Raw genomic sequence first — 16,418 nt, 5'->3', positions numbered from 1 at the left:
AGATTTGATGAGTCAATCAGATCTTATGACTTCGTTAAGAACGAAGATGAGCCTTGTGTGTACAGGAAGGTAAGTGGGAGCGCTATCACCTTTTTGGTGTTATATGTGGATGATATCCTCATCATTGGGAATGACGTAGGAATGCTATCCACTGTAAAGACTTGGTTATCTAGACACTTCTCCATAAAGGACTTAGGGGAAGCATCCTATATCTTAGGGATTAGAATCTATAGAGATAGATCTAAGAGGATGCTTGGCTTGTCCCAGTCCAAGTACATAGAAACCATTGTCAAAAGGTTTGACATGGAAAACTACCAGAAGAAAGGGCAAACATGAATATGATACCTTATGCCTCAGCAATAGGGTCTATCATGTATGCCATGCTATGTACTAGGCCTGATATAGCGCATGCTCTGAATGTCACGAGCAGGTATCAGGCGGATCCAGGCTTGGAGCACTGGAAAGCAGTAAAGTGTATCCTTAAGTAGGACTAAGGATCTTTTACTAGTATATGGAGGTAATAGCCTTAAGGTTGAAGGCTTCACTGACTCAAGTTTTCAGTCTGATGTCGATGATAGCAAGTCGAATTCAGGGTATGTGTACACCTTGAATGGAGGAGCAGTGTGCTGGAAGAGTTCCAAGCAAGATATCACTGCTGACTCGACCACAGAGGCGGAGTACATTGCTGCATTAGATGCAACAAAGGAGGGAGTCTGGATGAAGAAGTTCATCACAGATTTGGGAGTCGTGCCGAGTAACGAGGAGCTGACTTCCTTATATTACGACAACTACGGGGCGATTACTCAAATAAGGGAACCCGGGTCTCATCAGAAGTGTTCTGAGGAGGTTCCAACTTATCAGAGAGATCGTAACCCGAGGAGATGTAGCAGTGGAAAGAGTTCCATCCGAAGATAACATTGCAGATCCACTGACAAAGCCGTTGTCTCAGATTGTCTTTGAGCGTCACAGGGGTCTGATGGGGATCAGACACATAGGTGATTGGCTTTAGGTCAAGTGGGAGATTGCTAGTCATAGGTGCCCAGCAAGCCAATCACGTGAGTGATGGCACGTGTGACTTGATACAGAATCTTTTTGCTTATTATATTTTGGCGTATATCACTTTATAACAATTGCATATGTGCATATATATATTGTGATGTCCTTGGATTTGTGCAATGGGAATCGGATCGTGATGAGATCACGATAATGAGATCGATTCACCTTTAAACACATATCCTAAATAATCCCGGTCATAGGTTACTCGAGAAGGACATCGTGATAACCGGATAGACTGGTGTGCTGTATACCCGTCCATATGATGGATGCAGCTGGTCTCATAGCTGCTCGTGTAGGGACACTAGGGATACAATACAGGTGCTCATTGGAGAATGAGTTCACTGATTGATCCGCTTACGGAATGCTGGATGGTTGATGATGTCTTATTGTCAGACAGCGATTCCGTAGTCCTAGTGGTGTATCTGGTCCTTAGACTTGAGACACCAAGGATATCCTGTATGAGTGCTCCACTCTTTGATACCAGACTTATAGGTTTGGCTGTCCCCAGATCTAGTACAGCTGGTCATTGGGAGTGGTAGTCGACCTTACGAGGGCTATTGAGTGTCAATAGAGGATCATCCACTCTCGGCGTCATGAGAGGAATATCCTATGTGTTCTTGCTCAGACAAATCCCTGGCCAGGGTCATTCGGGTTGAGAGAGAAAGAGTTCTCCGGGAGAATCCGATTAGAGCGAGACTCGAGTAGAAACCGTATGGGTCTGACAGCACCATGCTCGATATACGGTCTTTGGGATATTAGATGAATGAGGGACTATAGGTACATGGTAACTGAGGACAGATAGGTCCAATGGATTGGATTCCCCTGTATCGTCTGGGGACTACGGCGTAGTGGCCTAGTACGTCCGTAGTTGATGAGTCAAGTGAATTATTACAGAGATAATAATTCACTCAGTCAGAAGGAGTTCTGACAGGTATGACTCACGGCCAGCTCGATATTGGGCCTAGAGGGTCACACACATATGGTAGGCATTGCGATGAGTAGAGGTTCGGATATGAGATATCCGACGGAGCCCTTGTCTTATTGGATGCAGATCCAATACCCACTAGGGAAGGACCCATTAGGGTTTGACACGGGATCTCTATAAATAGGAGGGATTCACAGCCTCATAGGCTAGAGTCTTTGCTTGCCTTTCCTATTCTCCTCTCCCTCTCCACCTTAGAGTAGGCCTGGAGTTTTGAGGAGCGTCGTCGCAACCCTGCTGTGTGGATCACCGCTAGAGAGGAGGACGCTTGACCTCCTTCACCCTCTCCTAAGGATCTGCAAGGAAACAGGGATATACGATCTCCCTAGGTAACACAATCTCTATACGCAGTTTTGTGTTTTGCGGATTTTTGCACACCAATCTTCGCACGACGACGAACATCTTTTTGGGAATCAGGGATTTTGTTTTCTTGTTCTTCCGCTGCGCATATGATGTCGCCCCCAATGATTTCCCAACACACAGCCCACACCCCCTCTTAACCTAACCCTAATTAAGATTAGGGGGGTGTGGTGGCTGCGTTTTAGAGGCAGATTAAAGCTATAAAAAGGCAGCAACGAGGCAGATCTTTGGAGCCACGAGATTCCAAAGAGAAGAAGGAGAACAAGGCAGAAAAGGAAGAGAAAGAAAGGGAAGAAGATAAAGACAACGCAGAGAGACTGTTCTCAATCATCTAGCAGTGTTCTCATCTCAGGTTAGATCAAATCTACAGTAGGCTCTTGCTGTGATTACTTGGGAGTTTTAGATATTGTGGGCAGTGACGTGATCCTTGTATCCCAGTTATTCTCTTGTGGTTGTTGCTAGGGTTTTGGGCGAGAGATTGAGATTTGTACATTCATTATTCTCATAGTGGATTATCTCTAGTTTGCTCCGTGGTTTTTACCCTTCACATTGAACGGGTTTTCCACGTATATCTTGGTGTTCTGTTTGATTGTGTTTCCATTTTATTCCGCTGCGTATTTTGGTCTTCTAGTATTTGTTCCTATACAAAGGTTATTCCTGTTTATATCCCCATCATCAGAAGCATAAGAAGTATTTCAGAACATATCAAAGAACAAATACAAAATAGAAGCTCAAACATCGCATTTGATGTTGCATACATTTCATTTTTATCCAAAGCACATATAGAAACATATAACCAAAGCTTTAGATATCATATCAAACAGATATAAGGTGAAGTGGGATCCCAAACATAATCTTCCATGTTTATATATTCATTATTCTTATAGTGGATTATCTCTAGTTTACCTCATGATTTTTACCTTTCACGTTGGAGGGTTTTTCTACGTAAATCTTGGTATTCTATTTGATTATGATTCCATTTAATTTCGCTGCGTGTTATGACCTACTAGTATTTGTTCATATACTTCTGTCTTATATCCCATCATTTAATTTCGAAATAATTATAATATTTCGAAAATCTTAACTATTATCGAGGAAAATTTTAAAGTATGTATCCACGGAAGCATAATACTGTCGTATTTGAAATCATAATACAAAACGGTGTTTTGGACCTGCATGTATGACCAAGTTTTAACTTTCATACATTGCTAGAATCGCTTAAGAAGCGTTTAATAGGACCTCTAATTTTACATTTGGCTTTATGCATGTCAGATGATCAATGACTGATCGAGTTTACCCCCAAGCTTTGAACAATTATATCGAGTAATAATATATGACATCATATGGAACTTTTATAATCTGCCAAAAGAGTTGTATTTAACCATCATCTCTATTTTCTTTCGCATGAAGCCTCAAATAAAAATAAGGTATCCTAATTTTATATTCTATGTAAAGACTAGAGAATTTTTGGAAAGCGTGGATCCATGAATGCCCAAGAAAATATGCATAGCTAATTTCAATGTGTCAATAGAATCTTTAATTTTCATGTACATAAATTTAATTTTCATTTATCGTTAGAACTCTATTAGTTTAACTGATTACTGATTAACCTTTCGTTCATCATCATACGATCAACATAACATCATTAGCTGTTGATTAGCCTTTGGTGTTATATATATATATATATATCATGCGACATAGGGGTATTCGGCTGAATTTTGTCCGGTATACTTGTATAATCTCCTCCAATGTATGTGGCCAATATCCTTTTCTTTATGCCATTCAATTTATCGCTCACTTCAGATGATCAATGAACGATCAACGAAAGAGTTATTATAAAAGCGTTATCATAAGCATCCCAATAGTGAGTGAAGAGCTTCAGCGAATATGATTGCCGACATTGATTGAAAACAATGAAACAATTACTTATTTCTCATCTTACAATGTTCATAAAAAAACTTGTGTCTATTAGTATAGAACTAAAGAGCGCACTGAGATACTTGATCCAACTAATGAACGGCATTGGAATATCAATGGAAACCAGCTACTTCATGTCCTAAATCATTTAGAGACTTTGTACCTACACAATTCTCATGAGCAGGAAATGCACATGGTAGATAGTACAGGAGGTAAGAGGATCCAACAAACGCTGTCCAAGTCCAGTCTTCTTCTTGTCTTGCCAAACTAAATCATCAGAGCTAGAATAACCATTACGTAACATGTGAGAACCATGGCAGATGGTCCTAGGCAACTTCGTGTACGAATTCTCTGCGATCGTGCCACCCAAAGTAGAATGTTAGTCGATTCAAGCCAGCAGCTTCTAATTAATGAATTCACAGGGAAAAAATATACTGCTAAATTAATCATGCCTCGGTTATCGTTTATACTAATTAATACAATATTGTTTATTCGTTAATGTAACAGGGTGGTCAGGGATTCTCAGTTCCAAAAAGCAGAAGCATATTACTAAGAAGAATCCAAGAAACTGATACCGTGAGTGACAAGAGAGATGGAGATGCACTGGAAGGCTTCAGGCCATGTAAGCCAATATTGTAGGATATGCTCCCGTCGGCCTTGAATAGCCCGTAGTGCTTCTCAGAACTCGGTCCTGGCTTTAAATCCTCATTAAACAAAGCAAAAACATAAGCCTTAACCACCATCTTTGGCCTCCGTGGAGTCCCTTTCTTCTTGAAAAGTCGTTTCCGGAGATTAAAATTGTAAGTCCTTGCATTCTGAAGAGTGGCTCCAGCTTCATTTTCATCCCCACCAGAAGCCCAACCTGTCTCCGAAACCCGGACTTCCATCTTGTCATAACCGGCGGCTTCGAGAGCAGCATAAGCTGCATCTATTTGAGCATCGAACATGTTGTCATAGTGCAGGCCAGTCTTCGCATCATGGATTCCGGCATTCGACCGGAAAAGAGCATAATTGATATCGATATGCTCAGGATCACTTTTGTAAGCTAAAAATGGATATGCATTGATATAGAAGGGACTACCGATCTGCGAAAAGAAATCCAAGATGGGCCTCATGTAGACGAGGACATCTTCTCTGAAAATGCAAGATGAGGGAGGGAAGGAATTAGCGAACACAGCCGCGGAATGTGGCGTTGACACCTCGATGTCACCCGCCAATTTAAGCCTGTCGAGGGCATTGTACACATTTTTTGCGGCACCCAAAAGAGCTCCTGCCAGTTCTTCATCTGTGCCTCCTAAAACTTCGTTCCCGATTGCAATTCCTGTGATGTGGGTGTCCGGCAGAAATGGCTGCACATTTTCCTTGATCCAACTCATAGCATGATCTTCGTACACACTAATGTCTTTTAGATACTCATTGCCGATGGCCACGATCAGTTCGAGCCCAGACCCCTTGAATGCATTGAGCACGCTGTGATCCGCATCGTAGATTCTCACATTCCTTATCTTTGCTAATTTCAAAAGTGTGACGACGCTTTCAGGTGGAGGAAGATTGTCAGCAATCCTGCCATAGTTTATCCCATAGGTTCCAGTAAATGCCTCAACCTTCAGTGGGCCTTCATATCAACAGAAACAGCATGCTTACTAACACAACATTTTTTGTGCCTATATTATTATTATTATTATTATTGTATGACTCTCATATTTCAACCCTCGATAGAATCATGTTATTAAATTCATTAGCGGACTTTTATAAATTTCGGTTGGATGAAAAAACAAATAAAATTACATTTTGGTGTTTTAAAATATCAAAAGTACCAAAAGGAATAATTGGAAAATGAATGATAAACCAAAAATAAAATGCAAACTGTCATGAGAGAAGATTAAACGGTTCCTAATATGATCAAAAAGCAATCAGAGTTAACATGGAAAGAGTGATATCAGATGAAAGGTATAATAAAGGAGAAGAGCAGGAGAAGAAAGAATGGAAGCTTTTATGATTGTCTAGTACGATGGAAAATAATAAGGTAGAATTCAACAAGGATTGATAAGAGGTTTCAAGGAGTGACGGGATCATGAGGATTTAACGGAGCAAGTTGTACAATCGAAACAAAAGAAGAAAAAAAGTCATTGTTTATAGCAAATTAAAAGTCCTGATCGATCAAAACTGGGGGATGCAATCGCCTTTAACCAACCGAAGAGAGGGTAGCTTGGGAGTGGGCACGGGAGGTGCAAAAGCTTACCATGATGCGAAAGGGAGAAGAAGACGAGGCACCAGAAGAAGAGTGGCGACCGAGAATCCCGCATGCTTTTCTTAGCAATAGGCAGCGGAGGGGCGTCGTAGCCGCACGAGGACGAGGAGGAGACGGCGATGAGAACTGCAGAGGTTTCGGAGGAGGATGCCATGTGTAGCAACAATGGGATGCTTGCTTTATCTGGGGGCATGCCATAGATCAGATTCTTGGCCTCCAGCCGCCACCAGCACCACGATACGCCGTCGAAAGGAAAGCAAAGAACCAAAAGCAGCAGGGATTGATGGATGGATGGATGGATGGAGAGAAGTAGAAGGTAGAAGGAGAGAGATCGCGACTGAAGCAATCCGACCAAAGGAATCGATTCCTTGGGCCTAACCAATCTCTCGGCATGTCTCTCTTCCTTTGATTCCCACTTCGGAGCAAGGGAGGTAACTACCAACCGTCACAGGAGGAGGGGATGCCCCGCAGACCATCGGGGCCACGCTATCTTCTACGAGTCACCAGCCCTCGTTCCCTTGCCTTCCTCATATGGCTGCAGCATGTTGCTGAGGAATTTGTGGATCTATTATTATATTACTTATGGTTACATTGTGCATCTCCTTTAACTCCCACTGTTAGTAAAGGAAAAAAAAGTTGTCGTTACAAGATGTCAATCACAAAGTAGAGTATATATTGGAATTTTTTTTCGTTTTGAGCCTAGATGACTAAATCCGGAGCTCAACCGTCCATCGAATGTGTTCTTCAGGGCAAAGATGTAAAAGAAAAGTTGGATATTGCATTTGCAAAATTAATGTATGATTGTTTCATTACTGTTAATGCTGTTACAAAGGAACCAACTTTCATAATCTACGTAGTTATCTATTAGGAAAACATGTATTCAACAACGTTAAATGTACTCTTGGAAGCTATATTGTCAAGGACAACCAGTTTCCTTCTTGGATTTGCTTTTTCAGCTAGCGAATCTGCGCTGCAATAAAACCAAAAAAAAAGTGATCAACAGCTAAATAAAATACATAATTTCATTGGCATCAATTGGGCAAAAACAAAAAAAATGAGTTTAGAGACTATTTATCGTAAAGGTTCCATGGTTTAAATCATAAATGTTAGCAAGTATTGCATCTAACTTCATGGTAGCAACCAGCCTCGGTGGAGCCACATATAAACTCCTTTGAATATGAATCTACACTTGGATGGCATCATTACTATAATAAAAACTTTCTTGAATCATGATTGAGACCTTTTGGAAGTCCTTCTGAAAGTGGTCTTCTTGTTGCATGAGGAGACTAGCAAAGGCATAAATAAGAAAGGAAACTGGAGTTGCAAGGATTCAGGTTACTGTGTACAAAAAAAAGGTTCTCTCAACGGTAAAAATTTCACCACCAACATCAATCGAACAAATTTCTTTTAAGCATTAAAGACAAACACCACAAGACAAACACAGTGATGCATAAGCCTCTTCTCATAGTGGAACAAAACACAGTAAGTGAATAGAAACTCTGGAGTGATATATGGTGCACAAAAGACCCAGCCAAAAATTCCAATATCAGCCTGTGGGATACCAGCATCAACACGTTATCAGAATGCTTAGGCAATGAGGTCCACAAACAGAAAACTGGAAGCACACAGATGGCTATGCTTAATGAACATGTTAATTTGACCCTTGGAAAAATGAATGACTTTAAACTATCCATTCTATCCCACATGTCCTAATTAAGGAGATCTAAGATTCTAATAGTTGCTCTTCATAAAATATAGAATGACTATGTTATTGTCATCTATAGTAGCCATTAGACTTATGAATACCAGACGAATATTACGGTTATTTTTCTGATGTAAAAATATTTTCTCAGCAACAAGCCTTCCTTTCTTCTCTCTCCTCCCTCTTTTCTGTTCCTATGAAATTATCACTTTTTGTCTATAACTATTTGACAATGATTCAGCCATAGTTCTCCATCGAAATTTCAATCAGAAGTCAGTCACAAGTTCCTTAAGAGTTGAAATCCATCAAAATAATGTAACCACTAGATGATGCTATTGCATTATAGCACGGCAATCCTACACGAGACCCCAATTGGTCATCTTCTATGAGGTCTTCAAAATGGTGATTGTTAAATTAAAACTACATGACACATTGAGATGCAAATTGATTGAGCAAACACAAAGTTCAGAGCTCGTTATTTTTGTCAAAGTGATATAAACTGACGAACATCCTGATACCAAAAGATATCCTGATATCATGATCTGACCAACTGAAGAAAGATTGGAAGATGCATTGAAGATTAAATCCATCAAGAGCGAAAGGGTTCACTGTAAACATTTAGATCTATTTATCCAAAAATAAAAAGTTATGTTTCCTTTCTAAACAATAGTAAAATCAAAGACAGCAATTAATTAGAAAACAAAGTCAAGCTACAGATTTTCACCATAAACTTAGGGAAAATGAAATCCACATTCTAATGCTATGTCGTCTGTTTTACATGAGCATTATGCTGCAATATGTGAAAGAAGCATAGTCTAGTGTCAAAGTTTTTGAAATACCAAAGAGATCAAAGCACCAATCTGAATCCATTTGCTGCATGACCTATCGATTCTAGTATGACTTGTAAGCACATGAAATTGGGAATAGTTTCCCTCAGAATCTCACTTTTCCATCCTACTAGAGACATTTAGAATGTCAAAAGCGTATTACTGATAAGAGATGGTCTAAAAATTTAATCTCTCTACACAGTCAGAGGCCTGCATCTAAAAGTCAGTGATAAGATAACACTTCAGGTAAGTAAGATTGAGTGGCATGTACTGATAATAACTTTTGTCAAAAAATAATGTAAGCTACAAAGAAAGGAACAGTACCTGAACAGGCTAGCTCATGAAGCTCATTCTTATTAACTCCAAAAAGCATTTTAAAAAGAGTTGTTCAGACAATCTTCACCATGTGAAGGAAAAAATACCATGACACAGTTGAAACAATTATTCGACCTACTCAATCTGTAATCTTCTCCTCTTCATCATCATCATAAACTTTATAGTCAGTCATGTCAATGATCACGGAAATTAAGCAAAACTAAACAATTGCCTAATCAAGAGTTAGACTCTTTTTCATAGTCTCATAAACTAGATAAGTAATACTAGCAGATGGTACTACTTTGAGCAGATTCGGAAAAATCCCTTTGTAGAATCCTGAAAATCCTTCATTTCGAAGAGTTTTCCAGAACACATCAGACATTCCATTATAAGCGGTAGATGTATTGGTGCACTGGGCTTGCATTCTGCAAGTAAATAGTAGATTTAACATTATTTAAAGTTATAAACAAATGTGCATTAACTATAGAAGACTACGACAATGTAATCATCAACTACCTTGTTCTGATAACCTGCAAAGGGTAAACACATGTTGCTCCAAGAGCCCCTGAGATAGTTCCACAACCAAGTTGCACAAGCGGACCAGGCTCTACACGATAGCATTTGAGACTACTAGGTCAGATTGCAGAAAGCAAATTATAGAGAAATGTGAAAAAGACCAAATATTAAAAAAGAGCTTACCACTATCCTTCAGAATGTACGTTCTAGACATATCTTTCAATGTCTCATATGCAGTAAGATCTATACCAGCATATGGAATAATTCCAAGAAGCGATGGGACAAGCCCTCTATAGAAAGCTCGAGGCCCTTCATGAACCCATATGTCTTTTGTCAAAGTAGCAAGATTGGGAACTTTACCACCTTCACAGGCATAAGTCTGCAGCCGTGTTTTCACAAGATCTAGTGGATAAATAGCAGTTTGTGCCACCGCACCTGCTAAACCACCAGCGGTCAGACGCCCAGATGCACCAATATCACTCTTCTCTTCACCTTTGGTTTTGACAATGAAATCTTTTAGCATTTCAAATGTATAAAATTTAATTGCACTTTCAGGTGCAACCTTCATCACATTTAAACCATTCCCTCTGAAAAAACCCAGGAAATGCCCCTCTCTCCATATGTCTTTTATTGCAGGCACAATACGTGCTTGTGTTGTCTGTACTTGCAAAACTACCTTAAGACGATCAAGAGGAGCAGTAGCCGTACGAGAAGCTGCTCCAGCTACCCCTCCTGCAATCAAGTATTGGCTTGCATTTACATGTTTACTTATCCCTTCTGGGATAGCGGCTTGTTCACCAATATCCACAAGACAAACCCTTTCCCAGTACTGATAGATGTTCTCAATTGTTGCTTCATGTGGGTAGAGCAGCAGAAAATCTCTCCATTCCTCAAAAGTTATAATCCCATTATTATCCTTATCCACATGCTCCACAAAACGGGCAAGTTCCTCATCATCAATCTCAATTCCTGAGGAAGAGAAACGAACAGGCCTTATATAGTAAAAGAAAATGCTGAACGCATTATAGAAAAGCGATTACAAAAGAAGCATTCACAGTATAATGGAAAGATGAAAAATATGCCTAGATGATCTTATATGCTTCTAATCGTCAAAATGCTCATGTCCGCTGATTCGAAAAACTGTGACAGCCATGATCAGATAACTAATGAACTCTGTTTATGAAAATCAAAGGAAACTGTCTGAACTTTCTTAGAATTGACATTGCTAATGGAATATCGGAGCAAACTATCTTGACCTCACTCAATAAAAAATGAACAGAAACCTCATTCGCTTGAACATGGAGTGGGTAAACAAGCTACGCAGATCTCTTTTACCTCCCCACCAATGCACCCACAATAATAAGTCTTGCTTCAGAAGAGCACAATTTCGATATTGGAGAGAAGAAAATGAAAAATGCAAGTAAACTTACAGTTAAACCCTGCCTTCATTCTCATCTTGGTACTCTTGAACTCTGTATTTATCTCAATTCAGATTTTTCTCCTCCAAATAACTCGTAAAACTTCATGAATTTATACATTCCAAGCATGGTTACCAAATCTTCTAATGATAGTAATTTCTTCTTATACCTACCTACAAGAAGCTCCCCTTCCTCCAATTCATTCCATATCCTTGCTTTCATTCAACTTTATCGATTTTCTACAGGTTTTTAAAAGTTCCACGGCTTTTTACAAACCTGTTTCAATGCAGAAAGCCTACAACAAATTACATGCAATGCAGCCCACTCATAACTGCTAATGAAGTCATGATAGCACGCAAATGATATATGTAAGTGGTTTAATGCAAATCTAATCCAAATATGATCATGAAATCCCAGCTGACAACAAGTTTCAGATAAATAAGCCATGAGCCCTGAATATTAAGGCCAGACATCTGTCTTCTCTCACCAGCATGCACACAGACTAAAATATAGCACCACAATTTGAATGATCTCCCATCCCAACACGTATTGCCCTAGAAGAACCATCGATCATAAAAATGTAATGAGCATTTCTTCAGGTGCAATGACAACCACTAGGAACAATAATTCACAACCAAGCATAACAATAATAATCTGTCGAAGTCAAACAAAAGACACAGGCACCATGCATATCACATAAAATCTGTTTGCTAAACCTCTGTCCTTATACTACGTTGATTCAATGTGAAAAAAATGCGAAAGGACAAGGGAAAACAATTAACAGAAATCGAGGTCAAAATCAACAGTTCAATAATCGGAACAGAAAGAAAATGGGAAGTGAAGAAATGTCATTGTCACTGTTGACATTGAAAGCCCGAAACAGATGCTCGCAAAACATGTCTAGAAAAAAGATGATGAACCACAGATATCAAAAAGATGATCATCAGATTTAGGATGCCAAAGTCATCAAACATCTTATGGCTAAAATTGGTCTATTTATGAAGAAATATTTGACACCAGTGTTATGTAAACTAACCGAGAATCTAGAAATCTTGGTACCGCACAGATAATATGCTTCCCATAAAGCTCATTCGACATGCGTTGCAGACTCCTGTCTTATTTGGGGGGCAAGAAAAGAATGTAGCAGAACAACAGAGTGGACAATTAATTTTACCTGCCTTGATAAGTGCATCCCAGAGCTCCTCCGGCAAGATGCAACCGTTATGCTCGACGTCAATGGCCTGGAAGATGCGGTAGAGCTCAAGCTCCTTGTCGTCCATGTAGCGCCGGAACTCCTGGTAGTCGACACGGCCGTCCCGGTTGGCATCGCACACCTTAAGGAGATCCCTGGCGTACTTGTACTCGGTAGGGATACGAAGGGCGGAGAGGCCGGCCTCGATCTGAGCGTAGTCGAGGTGGCCGACGCCAGCCGCATCGAAAAAGTTGAAAAGGCTCCGGATCCGGACTTCTCTCTCCTCCTTGGTCTCGCGCAGAGCCAGGAGAACGTGGTCCATGGACACTGGCCCCGGCTTCTTCACAGGATTACAACCGCCCGGGCGCCGCTGCTGCTCTCCATCGGCCGCTGGCGCTGTCGCCTCCATCTTTGTGGGGAAGCCAATTCGGTGCTCCACCGCCTTGGCCGCGCCGGACATCTGCCGCCACTAGTTTGGGGAATCAGTAGATAAGGTCGATCCGGGGAGGGGTGGTGGACCGCATCCCCTAACTCAATTCGGGGAGGGGGAGGAGGTGGCTGGAGAGGAGATTGGGCGGAGAAGAAGAGAGTTTACCTAACAAATACTAAATGATGAACGAACGGAAGTATGTCGGAATCAGATGCATAACCCCAATTTTAATCGTAAGATGGGATGCCCATCTAACGAATTGATGGACGGGAGGTCATACGTTCGAATCAGAATGCACGCCCAAATTCTATTCGTGCTCGGAGAAGGATTCGAGAGGAGGAGGACAGAAGGGAAGAAAAGAGCACAAATTGGGGCGTTGGGAGGCAAGGCCGAACAAAAGGAATCGGCAATGATCGGAGAGGCAGGGTAATACGAAAGAGAAGTTGGCGATCGATCGGCAGAAGCGGAACACGAGGTGAGGAGATTGGATCGGGAGATGGAACATGGAGAAAGAGAAGGCTCTCGCCTACCTATTGCCTGTTGGTAACGAATGGTAGCAGTGCCCTCCCTCCTCTCTCCCGTGTCAATATGATACTTGAATCAGTCTGTACTCGGCCAGATGGTGCAGTGTCGGACGGGGACTGGCGGAGGTGAGGAAGAGAAGAACGGAAAGGAGATGGAAGTGGAGAAGAAAAAAGAGATAAGAAACTCACTCCAATATATTTTTATATATTAATATAATTTCTCATTCCGCTTTTTGGGGTTTGGGGAAGGAATATATTCGTTCAAGTTCATACGTGTAGCCTATAATACAGATCGCTCGTGTGGTAAGGCTCCGTGGCATCTTCTCTTCCTTTTAGTTGTCCAAAAATAAATGCATTTTTAGAGTGAGTTTTGATAAAAAATACTTTTTAAAAAAAAATCAACGTGTTCGAAGTATTTTTTTTTATAATCTTTTTCACCAAGGGAATATATTCAAAAAGAAAAAAAAAAAGTAGAGTCATCTTTTACTTTTCAAACACAAATACTGACATGCATTTCACGTTCTATACTTTGACTAGAGCGAGCAGAGTGGGAGGCTTGAAGCACGTTCCTCCTTTCCCGTGTCGCAAAATCTATGGCATCTATCTAAGTTCGTTTAACCCATTCGAACGAGTTGATGGTGATTAATCGTTTTCATAATCTACAGTGACAATTCCGATATTCTTGACGCTGGAAAAATCAACATGGAGCAAAAATCTTGGGTGTGTGCATTCATATCAATCCACTTCATCTAATATCCAAATTTATTTAAAATAACTTGATGTGCCTGCGTGTCACATTAAGCATCAGCATCAGAGGTATTGGAACGACAAACTATCACATCGGTAAAAGCATAGTAATTGGGCATCATCACAACTTAAAAGCTTATGTTATTTAAGCTACTATATTCATTTAAAAGTTACTTCTTGGCTAAAGGTTTTAGTTAACTGGGACCGGAAACAAGGATACATTGCCTGCAAATAGAAACTTAACTTGACAGACTATAAGGCCTATCGCCTCAGACAGTCTCTCTGTGTTGGGCAGAAAACTACACACACTTATTAAAAAAAATGACAGAAAAAAAAAAAAAAAGAGAACGTAGACTATTCTCAATTTATTGATATAATCCTTGTATCCTAATTATTATTTTAAAATTATTACTTAGATTTTGAATAAAAAATTATAAGATTTATATATTTATTATTTTTATAGTGAATTATCTCTGATTTATCTTGTGATTTTTATCCTTCTTTATGTATATTCCCAAACTATCTAAACATTTTATCTCTAACCCTCCTGTCACAAATAGTTCTCCGTTACACTTAACTTAAACAATCATCTTAGAAACATTTTGATCTTACAGACAACATTCCACTGCCATCGAATTTACAATTTATGACACCTAATCATGTTAAACTACCACGCCGGTGCGTGATGCTTCGACAAGGTTTTGAGTTGTCAAGCAGCATGTTGTATTGCTCCCTCTCCTGGATATTTTCTGCCACTGTTTTATCTATGTAGTCACAAAGTTTGAAGAGAACCAAAAGATACTTACGAAAAACACTAAAATTATTATTCACTCCAATGATTTTTGGTACATGATGAAACATCAAATCCTACGCTAGTTGATGGTATGATATATAAAATGATTAGAACCAGGAACAAATGTAATAAATATGTAAATAATGCTCTATGGTATTAAGAAATAAATATCTCTGATTTGATTTGATATATATGATCTCTTGAATATGATTTAATTTCATGATATGTATGATCTTAATAAATATGATTTGATATTTATAATACATGTAATCATGCTCTCGTAAGACTGATACTCTTATTGAAGAAAGCAACCTGGAATCTAAGTAAGAGAAATTAAGACTTTAATAGAAATTTTATGTGCATAGGGTCTATCATGTATGACATGCTATATACTAGGCCTAATATAGCGCATGCTCTGAGTGTCACGAGTAGGTATCAGGCGGATCCAGACTTGGAGCACCGGAAAGCAGTAAAGTGTATCCTTAAGTACTTGAGAAGGACTAAGGATATTTTACTAGTATATGGAGGTAGTAGCCTTAAGGTTGAAGGCTACATAGACTCAAGTTTTCAGTTTGATGTCGATGATAGCAAGTCGAATTTAGGGTATGTGTACACCTTGAATGGAGGAGCAGTGTGCTGGAAGAGTTCCAAGCAAGATACTACTGCTGACTCGACCACATAGGCGGAGTACATTGCTGCATCAGATGCAGCAAAGGAGGGAGTTTGATGAAGAAGTTCATCACAAATTTGAGAGTCGTGCCAAGTAGCGAGGAGCCGATCTCCTTATATTGCAACAACAACAGGGCGATTACTCAAATAAGGGAACCCGGGTCTCATCAGAAGTGTTCTGAGGAGGTTCCAACTTATTAGAGAGATCGTAACCCGAGGAGATATAGGTGCCCAACAAGCCAATCACATGAGTGATAGCACGTGTGACTTGATACAGAATCTTTTTGCTGATTATATTTTAGCGTATATCACTTTATAACTATTATATATATATATATATATATATATATATATATATATATATATATATATATATATATATATATATATATTGTGATGTCCTTGGATTTGTGCAATAGGAATCGGATCGTGATGAGATCACAATAATGAGATCAATTCACCTTTAAACACATATCCTAAATAATCCCAATCACAGGTTACTCGAGAGGGACATCGTGATAACCGGACAGATTGGTGTTCTGTATACCCGTCCATTTGATGGATGCAACTGGTCTCATAGTTGCTCGTGTAGGGACACTAGGAATACAGTACAGGTGCTCATTGGAGAATGAGTTCACTGATTGATCCGCTTACGGAATGCTGGATGGTTGATGATGCCTTATTGTCAGACAACGATTCCGTAATCCTAGTGGTGTATC

The 16,418-nt window shown here is 39.8% G+C and overlaps 2 protein-coding genes across 2 annotated transcripts; both read right to left on the bottom strand.

The window, feature by feature from the left end:
• Positions 1-4,302: 4,302 nt before the first annotated feature.
• On the bottom strand, positions 4,303-7,041 carry LOC103973068 (glucan endo-1,3-beta-glucosidase 14). The gene is made up of 3 exons (XM_009387535.3): positions 6,558-7,041; positions 4,891-5,930; positions 4,303-4,666 (listed from the first exon to the last, which is right to left on the bottom strand). Exons 1-3 carry the CDS (start codon positions 6,757-6,759, stop codon positions 4,583-4,585), a joined length of 1,326 nt encoding a protein of 441 aa, XP_009385810.3. The 5' UTR covers positions 6,760-7,041; the 3' UTR covers positions 4,303-4,582.
• A 2,379-nt stretch (positions 7,042-9,420) lies between these two features.
• On the bottom strand, positions 9,421-13,677 carry LOC103973067 (calcium-dependent mitochondrial ATP-magnesium/phosphate carrier protein 2). Its single transcript, XM_009387534.3, has 4 exons — positions 12,519-13,677; positions 10,110-10,895; positions 9,927-10,017; positions 9,421-9,835 (listed from the first exon to the last, which is right to left on the bottom strand). The coding sequence occupies exons 1-4, from the start codon at positions 12,994-12,996 to the stop codon at positions 9,643-9,645; spliced, it is 1,548 nt and encodes a 515-aa protein (XP_009385809.2). The 5' UTR covers positions 12,997-13,677; the 3' UTR covers positions 9,421-9,642.
• Between the last annotated feature and the right edge of the window lie 2,741 nt (positions 13,678-16,418).

Source organism: Musa acuminata, unplaced genomic scaffold (assembly GCF_036884655.1).
Source record: "Musa acuminata AAA Group cultivar baxijiao unplaced genomic scaffold, Cavendish_Baxijiao_AAA HiC_scaffold_1138, whole genome shotgun sequence".
Classification (NCBI taxonomy): Eukaryota; Viridiplantae; Streptophyta; class Magnoliopsida; order Zingiberales; family Musaceae; genus Musa; species Musa acuminata.
The sequence above is the reverse complement of the archived record's forward strand: the minus strand, read 5'-3'. Positions and strand labels throughout refer to the sequence as shown.